At 44.7% G+C, this 15,006-nt stretch overlaps 1 protein-coding gene across 1 annotated transcript; it reads right to left on the reverse strand.

Annotated features, from left to right (window-relative positions):
* Window positions 1-414: 414 nt before the first annotated feature.
* On the reverse strand, window positions 415-2,709 carry LOC124655899. Its single transcript, XM_047194730.1, has 6 exons — window positions 2,700-2,709; window positions 1,759-2,158; window positions 1,387-1,511; window positions 836-1,254; window positions 671-755; window positions 415-443 (listed from the first exon to the last, which is right to left on the reverse strand). The coding sequence occupies exons 1-6, from the start codon at window positions 2,707-2,709 to the stop codon at window positions 424-426; spliced, it is 1,059 nt and encodes a 352-aa protein (XP_047050686.1). The 3' UTR covers window positions 415-423.
* Window positions 2,710-15,006: the final 12,297 nt, after the last annotated feature.

Raw genomic sequence — 15,006 nt, forward strand, 5'->3', positions numbered from 1 at the left:
AATCTAACTAGAACTTTCAGGATGGAGAGATTCTGGACTGCGAGAATTGCGGTAACCTCGTATGTAGCTACATTCTAGAGCATGCCTACATGGGCAATCTTGTTCTCATAATCAACGAAAATGGAATCTTCGGTGCATACAGAAAGTCATGTCTGTGAATTAAAATTAATTTCAGAACTAAAACCACGGATAGTACTAAGGGGTGATGGATCTCCTAGGACAATGCAAGTATTAGTACAATCATAAGTAGTAGCATGTGATTGAATCTAGGTCTTCGGAGAGACGACATAGCAATTAGCAGTACAATCTAAAACAATACAATCCTCCGTTGTTTCTCTCTCGATGAAGCACAACCGGATCTCTAAAGAGAAGCATTTCACAGAATAAGCTTCCAGATACAGATTTTGCTTCCCACCATATTGATCACTTCAATCCAAGAGGACCTTATCAAGAAGGAAATGTAGGGACAAAAGTAAGATATTTAATTAGAACTGCCTAATTTAGAATGAAGCATTAGGAAACATTTGAATCCAATATGAGCCTAGGACAGGCGTGATATATCAACACATGCAGCTGACGTGCATGCCATTTTTCTATTACAATCTTGACACTATGATTTTTGGAGAGAACACTTGGCATATACAGATTAATGGAGTGAAATGGCACTTACCAATAGCTTCATACAAATCTGTCCAAATGGTTGGCGTCCACTCCTCCATTTTCCTCAGGAAATCAGACTCAACTTTCAGCGTTTTCTGCAGATGAAATGAAAAATTAGGAATCAAATATTAGACAGTCTATATTCTTTACGTTCAGCTGCATTGCACAAACAAACCTTTAGACTCTCAGGTAGGTCAAAACTTTTAGTTACATTTCGGGCAAGTCGGATATAGTGCCATGGATGAGACTCATATTTTGCTGCTTTCTTATCATGATTTATTATCTGTTCCAAGATTGGCTGTATGGCTCCATCATGTCCGGTCGGCCAAACAATGCCTGATGCCATAACCGAACTTTTCATGTCATTCATGTCAGCTTGTAGGATTAGACGCAGGTAAGCAACTTTATCACTATCAGTCCAAGAATCTGGATATTTTTCAAGTGGAAAATCCTTTGTCTGACGACCAATGAAGTTACAGAAGCGCCTAGTCTCAACACTCAGTTCGACCTTGTTTACTGAGAAACAGCAGTTGATGATGTCCTTAACATGTTTCCACGTTAAGTCCTTTTTTTTTTGTGTAATCCCTTTTCTCACTGCATAGCATAGCCCAATTAAAAAAGGTGTCAACAGTCCTTCTTGTTGTATTAAAAGATGTAGTACTAGATAGCATCAACATTAATGAAGAGATACAAATTCAGCAGTGGCATGGGTAAGTAGGTAGTTACCATCAGACAAGAGAACTTTCAGTTCAAGTTCACCATTAAGCTTCTTGAGAAACAAGTCATCCATGCTAAGGCTGTGAAGATGCCAGTTCTCGCCAAGTACATGGTATACTAAGCTACAAAGGGATCTGTGAAGCAAAAAAAAATGTACTTGTTATGTGCCACGGGATGGATAGGCTAGAAGATAAAAGTAAAGAGATTCTAATGTGGATACACAAAAGGCATGTCATGTTGTGAAATTAAATGGGTTGGCAATATATATACATCAATATTATCATGGAAGAACTATCTAGCTTGAGTGGGCAACTAATCAAGTTAAGAAACAAAACATATAAAGGACTTCAAATGCAAATAAGTAGCCAGCAATCGACTCACAAGATGATCTTCCGCAGTGTTGGCATTATACGCCCATCATGATTGACCAATGGAATGTTATTCTTGACTAGATAGTTAAGCCAACACTGGAAGGTCCCACTGACAGTCTCCACTACCAAACACCCACAGTTGTTTTCATTTGTGAAGTAGTTTTCAATTACCAGAGCGCTCTTCTGCTTGTTGAGACTAGCAAGATAAATATATTGTTCCTCTGATATTGGATGATCCAAGCTCCCTTCCTTGACCATGTTTACAGATTTAACTGGACCTAGGGTGTATTGACACCAGAGCAGACCAATGTTGGTACCATCACTGTTTTTGGCAACCTCGTCCAGTACCTTTACCTCGAACGCCCCAGTTGATGTAGAGGCAAAACCAATAAAAACTCTTCGATAGTTTTCTGCGATGCCACGACAAAGTTATTATACATGCATGCTTGTACGAGTTTCTCAAATAACAGATCTAATTTGTTACTTAATTTAAGAGAAGCTTTGGCAGTAGATAAACAGATTGCTAGTTATCAACTAACACGCAGCCAGCTAGCGGTGCCATACCTCAGGCCTGCAAGCTCTCAAGTGAACTGAGTACGTACTAATCAACTACATGCAAATTAAAGGGAGGAGTTGAGGCCTTATTTGAAATCAATCCGTGTGTACTTCCCCCACGCTAGCGATCGATCGGTAGGCAGATCTAGACACATAGAACAGTGTCGTATGCGCGCGCGCACAGCATGGAGCCACCAATCACTAGTATCATGAAAACCCCCACGAAGCGGCACCTTCAGCTGTCATGCAACCCCTTAACAGCGCCGCCGTCACCGTGCTGCTGATATCCAGATTCCAGAGGGCCAAATGCCTACCCGCGCGCTCGATGTACAGAGCAATTAAGCTCGCCAATAAGCAATAACACGGCCAATAGAAAAGTTAGGAAAGGAGTATTACCAGCTGCCATGGCCGCCAAATCTTGTTCCTGCCGGCCGTCCATCCTACGCACCAAGGTGGGGTGGGGGGGAGACCGAGAGGGAAGAGGAAAGCAGAGTAGGAGATCCACAGGTAGGGAGAAATTGAAGACGATAACCATTTCTAAGAAAGGACATATCACAGCTCTCTTTCTAGGACGCGCAGACCCGTTTCCGTTCCGGGCAAAAAATGAGTAGCTTTTGCTTTGGCCGCATGGACCAACATCGTGGGCAAAACAATCAGAGTAAATTGAAGTTCTCTTTTGACGGGAGAGTTGACTCCATATTAGACAAGATCTTCATGTGGTTTTTATAACAAAAAATAATTCTCGCTAAGGATAATCTTATTAAGAGAAACTGGCAAGGCAATACTAAATGTCATAGTTACCTGAGCAATATTACTAACATGTTTGGCAATTGGTTACGGGTGTCAATAAAAATGATAAAGTGCACATACAAGTCCCTGTATGCGTATTGTTATGGACCATATGGCATGTACGTAATAATTTTATCTTTAACAATGCAAAATAATTCTACTGTATGTAGATTATTTCGATGGCTACACATTGGATCCGTATGTGGTCCTACCTACAACCCATGAAGAAACAAGCGGATTTGGTTATTGGATGCAACTTGCACTTGGACCCTCAAGCTAATGATTCAATCACTTGGAAGCTCGCAAATGATAGTTGCTACTCTGAAAAATCGGCATACAAGATTCGATTTATGGATCTCACCTACTATTGGATGCCTTCCTTGGTTTGAAAAACTTGGTTCCCTCCCAAGTAAGATCATCTCTTTCACTACAAATTTTTTTTGCCATAGGCGACGAAGTTTGGGAGTTGACCGTGCTTGATGATGATCCATCCCCGATGATTTTTCATCTTTCCGTGGTAGATCGCAAAACTTTCGTTTCTCATTTTTTAGGCCATCTAGCGCCATGGAATCGAGAAAAACGCCGCGCATGGTCGCCACGTACGTGGTGAATGAGGATTTCTCGGGTGCGCCAGCCAAATCAATGCAAATCGACACCCCCCTCGCGGATTGTGGGGGCCTGGTGGTAGTGTTTCTGGCGCTGTTTTTTCGGTCATGCCCTCGGTTTCAACATGGTTGACGTTCCCCTATCAAGTCATTTATGTTGTTGGTTGGTGGGTCCCTAATCTCAGCCTATTTGTACAACAAACATTTTCTTTCTTGGATTTATTTTTTACCCGTGATTTCTGGCTACTCGGTTTTTTCTTTCAATCCCCTGTCACCTCTGTAACATTGAGGGAACTGCTGAAAAATGGGTTCCATATGTAAGCTTTTCTGAACAATAAATATTTCCTTTCTTGAATTATTTTTTACCCCTATTCTGACTACTTGAATTTTTTTGGATCTCCTGCCGGTTTGTTAACGTTGAGGACGCTTTGGCTGATGGGTCCCATGTGTAAGCGTCTCTGTACAATAAACGTTTCTTTTTTGGTTTTATTTTTTACTTGTGATTCCAGGCTACTTGACTTTTTCATTCAATCACTACCGCCTTATTAGCGTTGAGGATGTTGGCAGATAGATCTCATATGTTTTTTACCTCTCTAAACAATAAAGTTTCTTTTCTTAAATTATTTTTTACCCGTAATTTTGGCTACTTGAATTTTTCTTGCGATTCTCTGCCGCCTTATTAACATTGAGGAAGGTGCTAACATATGGGTTCCGATGTCAGCACTCTAAACAATAAACGTTTCTTTCCTTGAATTATTTTTTATTCGTGATTTCTTGTTACTTGAGTTTTTCTTGTGATCTCTTGCCGCCTTGTTAACGCTGAGTAGGGTGCTAATAGATGGGTCCCATATGTCAGACTCTTTGAACAATAAACATTTTTTTTCTTGGATTATGTTTTACCCATGATTTCTGGCTACTTGATTTTTCTTTCAATCCCCTGCCGCCTTGTTAACGTTGGGGATGCTGCTAGTTGATGGGTCCTATATGTCAGCATCTCTGTACGATAAATGTGAGATGTCTTAAAATATTTTTTAACTGTGATATGGCGGGATACATTTACTTTTGATCTCTTCCATTTAATTTTACCTTGTTATAACATTAAGGGATGTTATTGGCTGATGGTTCCTAGATGTCAGCCTCTCTGTACATGAAACTTGAGAAGTCTTGATTATTTTTTACCTGTGATATTGAGGGATACTTCCCCTTTTTTCGGTATCTTCTGTTTAATTTTACATGAGGGAAGTTGTTGGCTCATGGGTCTGTGATCTCAGCCTCTATGTACAAGAAATTTGAGATTACTTGATTTTTTACTTGTGATATTGCGGGATACTTACCTTTTTGATCATTCCGATTGATTTTACATTTTAAACATTGAAGGAGTTGCTGGCTGATGGGCCCTGATGTTAGCCTCCCTGTAACGTGTGAGATCTTATTTTTTACCCGTGCTATTGCGGTACATTTGCCTTTTTTATTTACCTTTCGTTTAATATTACCTTGTTAACGTTGGGGCCTTTTTTTCAAGTTTAAAAATGCTACACTTATCTGGTGAACATGTTTTTTTGAGACTAGCATACAATGTATTTCGCTTTGAACTCATGCAAACTGATAAGTTAAATCTTGATTTTTTCATAAAATCAACTTATATGTTGAATCTCCGCATTATTTTTTGTCGAATCATAAGACTTTTGTGTTCTGGAATGGACCGAAAGGGCACGAGTCGAAGACCATTGTTAGTTATTTGGTTGGCTTCATGCATGACCTAGAGTGAAATTAGTCCCGTGGGAAAGTTCGAAGATTTAGATGGCTAGAGGCAACCCCAATTAAAATATTTGTCATTACCTTTTTTTTTTGGCAGTAGTACTTCTGCCGATCCTATTTGGAAACAAAGAAGGACATGCTACTTAAAATCTTACGGGTTGCAGTCTCTTTGTACAAAGGTTGCATTTTGTAGATAGCTAAGGTGGATCCGAATCGGCCCTAGTTCAGGCAGCTCGGGTAAACCATACTTCCTTCTTACACTGATTATTAATGGAAGTTGTATATAGTAGTGCCAAAATATGTGGCTTGGTGTACTCAACATGTAATGAATCTATTTGAATTACATTCTGGGTTCAATCTACTAGTTCTCTAGCACCTCAGCCAATATATTTTTTTTCCTGAAACATAAATGCAAACTAAGATGAACAAAAATATTAGGTGTCATAATAAAGTTGACCATGCATACATGCATACATGCGTACATACCTTGCATGTTGTCGTTGCGTGTTTGACGTACCTCCGGCGAGGGGATCCTCCCGCATGGGAGAGAGAGGGAGCCATGGGGTGAAGGGTGTCCGGGACGGTGTTACACGAGTTACCTAGCTTCAGATATCACAACGGCAGCAAGACCCTACATGCTGCTATAATTCATTATAAGGCAACATGTGGTGATTACAATGAGTTGTTGCCCTGCCGCAAGGGCTCCCAGAATCCAATTAATATAGGCGCTCAGATCTAGGGTTTACATGGAGGAGTCCATGCCGGACTCTACTAGCTCTAACCTAATCAGTACAACCTACTATACAAGGAAGGTTCCGAATATCCTATTTCAGTTGGGATCTGGCTCATGATGACGTATCCGGATCCGGCTAGATCTCCTGCATTGGACTCTTCATCGTACATACATACATACATACATACATACATACATACATACATACATACATACATACATACATACATACATACATACATACATACATACATACATACATACATGCATGCATACATACATACATACATACATACATACATACATACATACATACATACATACATAGTGCCAGTTGCGCGGTGAGGGGATCCTCACGGAGGGGAGAGAGAGGGAGCCATGGGGCGAAGGGTGTTTGATACGTCTCAAACATATTTATAATTTTTGATGTCCCATGCTTGTTTTACACTAATTCAAATGTGTTTTGTTTACATTTCGTTGCACTTTTACATGATTTTCGGCACAAGCCTATAAACAAGATACCATAGTGCCAGTTCTCTGTTTTCTGCTGTTTTTGTATTTCTGAAAAGTTGTACATGAAATATTCTCGGAATTGGACGAAATAAAATCCGAAGTCAATATTTTACCGAAACGAAGACGAAGTCCAGAGGGGGGAAGAAGAGGCGCAACAGGTAGGCCAGACCTACCCTAGGCGCGGCCTAGACCTGGCCCGCGCCTAGGGGTGGTGCCTAACCGACCTCAATCCTCCGCATATTTATACATCTTCTCGGGAAAACCCTGGATACCCGAGCCTCCATCCACGAAAAATTCCGTCGCGGCCGCCATCGCCGAACCCATCTCGGGGGGTTCTGAAGCTCTTCCCGGCACCCTGCCGGAGAGGAAAATCATCGCCGGAGGCATCTACATCGCCATGCCCGCCTCCGAAATGATGCGTGAGTAGTTCATTCCTGGACTATGGATCCATAGCAGTATCTAGATGGTCGTCTTCTCCACTTTGTGCTTCATGTATCGATCTTGTGAGCTGCCCTACATGATCAAGATCATCTTTATGTAATTCTATATGTTTAGTTTGCTGCGATTCGATGAATGTTGAATACTATGTTGAGATTGATTATATATCCATGTCATATGTTATTTGTGATCTTGCATGCTCTCCGTTGCTAGTAGAAATTCTGGTCAAGTGGACACTTGTGACTCTAAGAGAGGGTATTTATGCTCGATAGTAGGTTCATGACTCTAGTTTCCTGGAAGAGTAACTTTATAACTTCTAAGGTTGTAGATGTGTTGTTGCTACTAGGGAGAAAACAACAATGTTTTATCCAAGGGTAACTCTATTGTTTACTTTACACATATTGCTGAATGCGATAGTGTGTTTCTTGCAACTTTATACTAGAAGGGGTGCGGACGCTAACCTGAAGGTGTATTATTAGTCATAGATGCAGTTGGATTACGGTCTATGTATTATGTTATAATGCCAAATCAAATATCATAGTAATCATCTTGTCATGTATCGATCGATATTCTGTTTGCCTAGCTGTAATTTATTCACCCAACATGCTATTTATTTATGGAGAGACACCTCTAGTGAATTGTGGACCCCGGTCCTATTTCCTTTACTGATAAATTCAACTTCAATCTTGTTCTGTTTATTTTCTGCAAACATCTCTTTCCAGTCGATACGTCTAATCCTTTGTGTTCAGCAAACCGGTGAGATTGAAAACCTCACTGCAAGTTGGGGCAAAGTACTTTGGTTGTGTTGTGTGCAGGTTCCACGTTGTTGCTGACGCCGGTAGTGCGTCCTGCCACTAGTCAGCCAGCAACACCTTCAGAAGTCACGCCTTTCTCCTACTGGTTGATTAAATCTTCGTTTCGTACTAAGGGAAAACTTGTTGTTGTACTCGTCACACCTTCCTCTTGGGGTTTCCCAACCGCTTCCACAACAACCGCCAACAAGATTGTCTGGCGTCATCACCGGAGCACCATCAAGATTTTCTAGCGCCATTGCTGGGACCTGAGGAAAAGTTACACCGTAGAGATTTCCAACTCCCACGGCAATCTGCGCTCAACAAGATTTTCCGGGACGGTGTTACACGAGTTATCCAGATTCAGATGTCACAACGGCGGCGAGACCCTACATGTTGCTATAATTCATTATAAGGCAACATGTGCGTGATTACAATGAGTTGTTGTCCTGCCGCAAGGGCTCCCAGAATCCGACTAATATAGGCGCTCAGATCTAGGGTTTACATGGCGGAGTCCATGCCGGACTCTACTAGCTCTAACCTAATCAACAACCTACTATACAAGAAAGGTTCCCAATGTCCTATTTCAGTTGGGATCCGGCTCATGATGACGAATCCGAATCCGGCTAGATCTCCTGCATTGGACTCTCCATCTTGGATCAATCAGCAACTCGGCCGCCCGGACAGACCATAGGCCCATCCACCATCTGTGGGTCACTCGGGGTTGCCAAAATCGGACCATGTTGATGGTAATACCTATGAAGTACTAGCATATTACTTGTGCTTCGCTACGGAACCACATTAATAATAATATATAACTAATTTGACATACTATGACTTTTTTTAAATAATACCGGTATTACTTACGAGTGTGCATGGTCTATTAAAGATGCTTGAGATTTGATGATACTCGATTACAAGTGTAATGTGTTGACAAACAAATAAGAATGAAGCCATTATTTCCAAAGTTCTTTGGGATTTTTTTTCTTTCAGAAGTAATAGAAGGTAACGCTTTTGTTCTCTGAACTTACTTTGTCCTTCATTTTTTCAAAATTGATTTAGGTTGTGCATATAAAAAAGGTGATGTATGTTATTTCATTCACAAGCTGTCGGTAGTAACCGTCGACCTCACATGTTTAGACATCAGTTGAAAACATACTCTATAATGTTTATACTTCTATGTTTGCTATCGCTAGTACCCAAAATTAGCTATGTGATGAAGTAATTGAGTCGTATTTGCCTCTTACTGGTGGAGTTTGGGCGAGACCTAGGAGCACTGAGTTACAGAATAGAGCTTTGTTAAAAGAAAGAGTTACATGATAGAGCAGTGCATAGAGATACTACGTGTAACGCTGAAAGAAAAGTGATGTACTGTACCTGAACTAAGCTAACCATACTTAGAGCATCTCCAGTCGCGTCCCCCAAACCGTCCCCCAAACCGCGCCGGATCGAGCGTTTGGGGGACGTGTTTCGTTCGTGCCGCGTTTGGGGGACGTCGCTCCCCAGCCGCGTCCCCCAAACGCCGCCCCCAAACATTTAAAATAATTTTTCTGGCATTTTTATTTCAATTTCCACAAACTAATACATAATTTGGAACGTGGTTTACACGAAAACACAGTTTGGAACATGGTTTTCCACAAACTAATACATAGTTTGAACCATGGTGGACACAAATATAAAATATTGCAAAGAAACTAAACCTAACTAGGCCGTGCATCGAAGGTTTCGTGTGTTCGCTGCTAAGAAAGAACACTCGAGGGCACACCCGATCACCTAAACCGGAAAATCCAGCGGGAGGATGGTGCCCTTGTTGGTTCTACCGATGAGGCGAACAGGCAGAAACCTCCGTGCACGTTTTCGCTGCGAAGAAACAACACTCATTCGGTCGTCCTCCTCGTCGGTGCCGTCGTCGTCCCTGTCGACGTGGTAGTCCCGGAGGCAGCGCCTCTCGTCGAAGACCTTGAAGCTCATGTCCCTGTTGCCGAAGTAGGAGAACACGAGGATGAAGCCGGCTTGGAGGCTGTGGTGGCGCGCGAACTTCTCCCAGCCGATGTTGAAGTACATCTTGTCGCGCGCATCGTAGATCGCCTTGACGATCCACCGGCAGTAGCCGCACGAATGCTCCCGCAGATGCATCGTGCGCGGGCGTACGCCGCCGACGTACTCGGCGAAGGAGTCCGGCAGCCTCTGGATGCCGCGCGGGTCGCCCTTGAGGACGTGGACGAACTCGAACGAGGACGTCCGGCTCCACGTCCATCTCCGATGATGATGAAGGCGGCGGCGTGGAAGGCGACGGCGAGCGTTCAGCCGCGCCGCGGCCACGACCACGACCACGGCCACGGCCGCGGCCGCGAGGTCCGCCTCCGCCTCTACCAGACATGGCGTCGAGTCTTGTTGAGAGATGGTGGCGGCTAGGGTTTGGGAGAGAGGCGCTAGGGTTTGTGTGTGAGAGGGACGATGAGAGGCGGCCCTTTTATAGGCCGGAGAGAGGCGGAGGAGCGGTGGCGCTCATTAACGCCGGCACGCAGAGCTAGGCGCGACGGGACGCGTCGCCGTGCCCTCTCGCGGGAACTCGCACCGTCGCTGCGCGCCAGTCAACTTCCGTCGCGAGGTAGGCGACGGTTAGGTTTAAATTAATTGTGCCGGCCGACGGGTCGGCCCCGCCACTCCCCGCCTCGCTTTTCGTTGTGTCCGGCGTCCCCGGTGCGTCCCCTGTGGGACGGGGACAGGCTCGGGGCGCCGGACACCGAATGGGGGCGCGCCGGACGAAAAAGGGCTTTGGGGGACGCGGCTGGAACGCTTTTTTTGTCCGGCGCGCCCCAAATCGCTTTAGGGGACGGTTTGGGGGACGCGACTGGAGATGCTCTTACTCGATCTGTTGAGGCTTTAACAGGTAGTTATTATAGCACACACCTAGACGCTCGAATTGAGAAGGACATGACCTCAAATAGCACGAGCTGGACATCAAGGACGACGGCAAGCTGGGAGACGGTCGGGCGGGTCACCGAGCCGGCCGTGGGATGTTGCGCGGCCGCCTAGGAAGGAGCAGGCCGTGTCGTGCTGCAGAAGCTTGATTTCCCTTCTTTTGAAGGGCCTAATTACAAAAGTAGTTCAGTCGATCCTGAAAAATTGAAACCATGTAGTAAATAAAATGTTGGTTCGTCCGTGCAGCTAATCTGGCTCAGCTCCCTGATGTGGGACAAAACATCGATTAATAGCGTTGGCCCTACGCTCAGCTCCCGTGTTTGGGCCGAACGGTTCGAAGGTACGTTTGGTCCAAAGGCTGGCCCATGTTTCCTCTAGACCTTTCAGTTCAAGAAGTGCCAGCCCATGTGCGTCTCGGCTCGTCCAATCGCTAATTAGGATCGAGTGTTATTCATCATTCCTTACGCCTTACTAGCAATTCTCCGGCTTGTTTCTCTAACGCTGTGTTTGGATGCAGTGAATTGGATCTAGAATTGAATTAGACTAGAAATTCCAAATCCAGTATGGAAATGAATTCGCTTCCAATTTAAATTCTGTCGTTTGTATGCGCTTGGAATTTATTATTAGAATTAGAGGGTGTACCCAATTCTAATTCCTATTTGGATGTACCAACCATTGAATTTGATGTTTCTTTGATTTTGGACAATATAAACTTGTGTAATATACCTTCTCTAGGACTCAAACCTTGTTAATCCCTACAGGAAAAGTTCAAAACCACATCGACCAAGCATTAGACAGAGAAGCACACATGCAGCGAAAATAGACAGAGCCATGTACGCGAACTAGTTAGCCCGCGCGATCTGTCGAAATTCTTCCTTGTAGAGACAACCGCATATACGCGAAGCTGCTGATTAGCAAAGCTAAGCTAGTCCGGACCTGCGCCAACATATACTGCTTTGCATGGCTGGACTACGAACTACGAACTACTGGAGCATGTTCATCAACGTGTAATGACTAATGACTGTATTTTTCTATTCTCCCCATGAGACCATCTCTCTCAGTGTACGTACTCCACGAACTAGCAGTCACGAACAACTGTGACATGGACGACCCAGCCAGAAAACACCGCCGCTACCCTCAACCGGCGCCGTTTCACCTCAGGCCGCCGCCGTTCTTCCGCTCTTCGAACTAGGGTTTGGGGTGGGATCACGGAGGGGCGGACCAGGGTTGGGTAGGGGACAGCGAGGGGAAGGACGGGAAAACAAGATGACGACTGGGTGGGAGAGTGAGAGGAGGACGAGGAGGCTGGCTTCTGTCACCGGCGTCGGCTTGCTCCTGGCGGCGGTCGAGGGAGTCTGGACGAGAGATCGCGGAAGGCTTCGTCTGCCAACCGGTATGCGGGGAGGGGAGATTCCAGGGGAATACGGAGCCTCGACCCTCGGAATCAGTCCTTCGTAAAAAAACGCTTCGAACGGGCGGGCTGGAATTCGACTCCAGTTTCCGCACAACAATTCTAGACGCAACCAAACGAGCGAATTAAAGGCCCTAATTCCAATTCCACAATTCTAAGCCCAATTCACTGCATCCAAACACAGTGTAACTCGAAATTCTTCAGGATCCTGGAAAACTCCGACTTCAAATGTTTTTCCAAATTATTTGTCGGAAACGTCTTTTCCCCGCAGGACTTCATACATCGACCAAATCTTTAGATCTTCTTTCCGCGTGAATATCCTTTAAGGGTTTCAAATTAATCGCCATAGTTTTACCCGGAATTTGGGGCGAGAGATTCGCTCCGCCAATTTAGGCTTTGATTTTGTGGGTAATTCCAACGGTAATAAACCTTTTTGCCGCTTTTACCGCTAGGGTTTCCGACAAGATGGTTGTGTTCCGATCACAGGATGCATAGCACAAATCTTATCCCCCGGCTATAAATATCGAGGCAGACATGGTTAAACCTAATCTATTCCATTTCCTCCTGTTCATTGCTCTCACGCGAGCGCCGCCGTGCCGGAGCCTCACCGGACCGTCGCTGGAGTTTTACGCTCCGACGTGTTCTTCAGTCAGGGCTGGCCCTGAGGGCGGGAGGGGCGGCCACCCCGGGCCCCCGGTGACAAGGGATTAACTTGTCAATGCCTACGGGTTATAGGCTAGGGTTTAGTTAGAAGTAGAGGGCAAGTAGATCTCGAAGGTTTCAGCCGAAAGGTACTCGACGATTATGAAAACTAGGGTTTGTGAACAATGATTCGATGATCTTCTCGTCCCTCGACTCCCCCTTTATATAGGAGGTGGAGCCGAGGGTTTCGTTTCGTACAAGTTACGCAGTCCGGGACGGTTTCTAACTCATCCCGCCAGATTACAGACAACACTTCCTATTACAACTCTACTTTCCTTAATATATCTTGGGCTCTCGAACCTTCTTATTCTTCGGGTAGTGGGCCTTCATTAAACCCCGGGTACTATCTTTGGCAGGCCCATTCGGGATGCCTATGTCAGTAGCCCCCGAGATTTTGCTTGAATCGTAGAATCAGGGAAAATCTCCACTGTTTATTTTTATTCAACAATTTAAACTGTTCTATATTTCTTCATATAAATTTTATATTGCACAGGGATACTGGTAGTTGGGGCTAGTTCATCTGACGGATCAGGTACTAGTTAACTGCTCTAGTGGCAATCCGCAAAAACCTACTTCAAGATCACGTCCCCGGACATGATCTCGGGATACTCGGTGTAAACTCCGACGAGTGCCGCTTAAGGTCTTACCATTCGTCGAGTCCCGAGTTAAATTTGTCGGGTACCTAACGCGTCCGTTAGGATTTTTCTTCGTATCCGTTGATACGGATAAAAGTATCAGAGCGCAGTCTTCGGCGATGCCACGCCCAGCAGAATGGATCTGGGGTCTTACCTTCGCAAATTTGCGGCATTCAGAAATTGATCGCAACTTTGGCGTTCTGAGAATTGTCGAGTGCTTTTCCGGCTGTTGGAATGGCACATTTTATCGAGTCAAATATGACTTGTATTATTTTCCCGATGGGAGTATATGTAGAGTTAATTATAACTCGAAATATACTCTCTTGCTTTTCTATCTTTATTTCTTCTTCCTTTTTAAATTTCATCGGGCACGCGAACAGCGTTCCCGATGGGAGTAGCCCCCGAGGCTACAGCCAAGAACTTGTGCTTGGTTGTAGGCTCAACATTTTAGTCCATCTTGTCGCTATATTGCCATTACGTCCGATATTCTCTCTCTTTTTCTTTCTTCTTCTCTCCTTTTTTTTCTTTTTTTTTATCTCTCGGGTGCGCGAACAGCGCTCCCGATGGGAGTAGCCCCCGAGGCTACAGCCAAGAACTTGTGCTTGGTTGTAGGCTCTACAATTTCTATATTTGCCATAGTCGAAATTTTACTTTCATCAAAGTAGCCCCCGAGCATTTGGGCAAAAACTTGTTTCTGACCAGAGACTCCCGAAGTATTCAAATAACTCCTTCTGTCGCCATTCTCCTTTTATTTTCCTTGTCGACATACTTTCCTTTGTCAAATTTTCTTCAATTCCATGAATAGCCGAGATTTCTCTGCCTTGTGGGTCCATTATTCCCACCACGTTGACACGTCGTGCAGGTGGGGGACACACGTCCTCCGCTTTTCCTGGCGCACGTACAGTAACGCCTGTTCCGTTCCATCCTAGTAAAAATACCTTTTTACCCTCTTATTTACTAGATCCTTTTCACCGCACGATCTCTTCATCCAACGGTTCATTACTTCTCCCGAAGCCTATATAAACCTTTCTTCAACCTCCGTCTACTCCCTCGCTTGCGCCGCACATCTGTTCCTCTCTGCGAAAACTCCCCTGCGCCCAACTTTTCCTGATCTTCCACGCACACGAACATTGCTTTTCAATGCCGTTGATGCCACCACGCACGCGCCTCACTCGCCATAGCACTCCAGAATCCACGATGGCTGCTGAAGATCTTGAGTGGGAGAGATCTAAAATCTCCAACCAAGATGTCAACCTGATGAAGAGGCTCGGCCTCATGAAGAAGGAAGACGCCATCCGCTTTCCCAGTGAAGAAAGCTACCCCAACCCTCCAATGGAGTACCGGGTTAGTTTCGTCGATCATCTCATTCGCGGCCTTTCTACCCCAATTCATGATTTCCTCCG

Source organism: Lolium rigidum, chromosome 1 (assembly GCF_022539505.1).
Source record: "Lolium rigidum isolate FL_2022 chromosome 1, APGP_CSIRO_Lrig_0.1, whole genome shotgun sequence".
NCBI classification, from domain to species: domain Eukaryota; kingdom Viridiplantae; phylum Streptophyta; class Magnoliopsida; order Poales; family Poaceae; genus Lolium; species Lolium rigidum.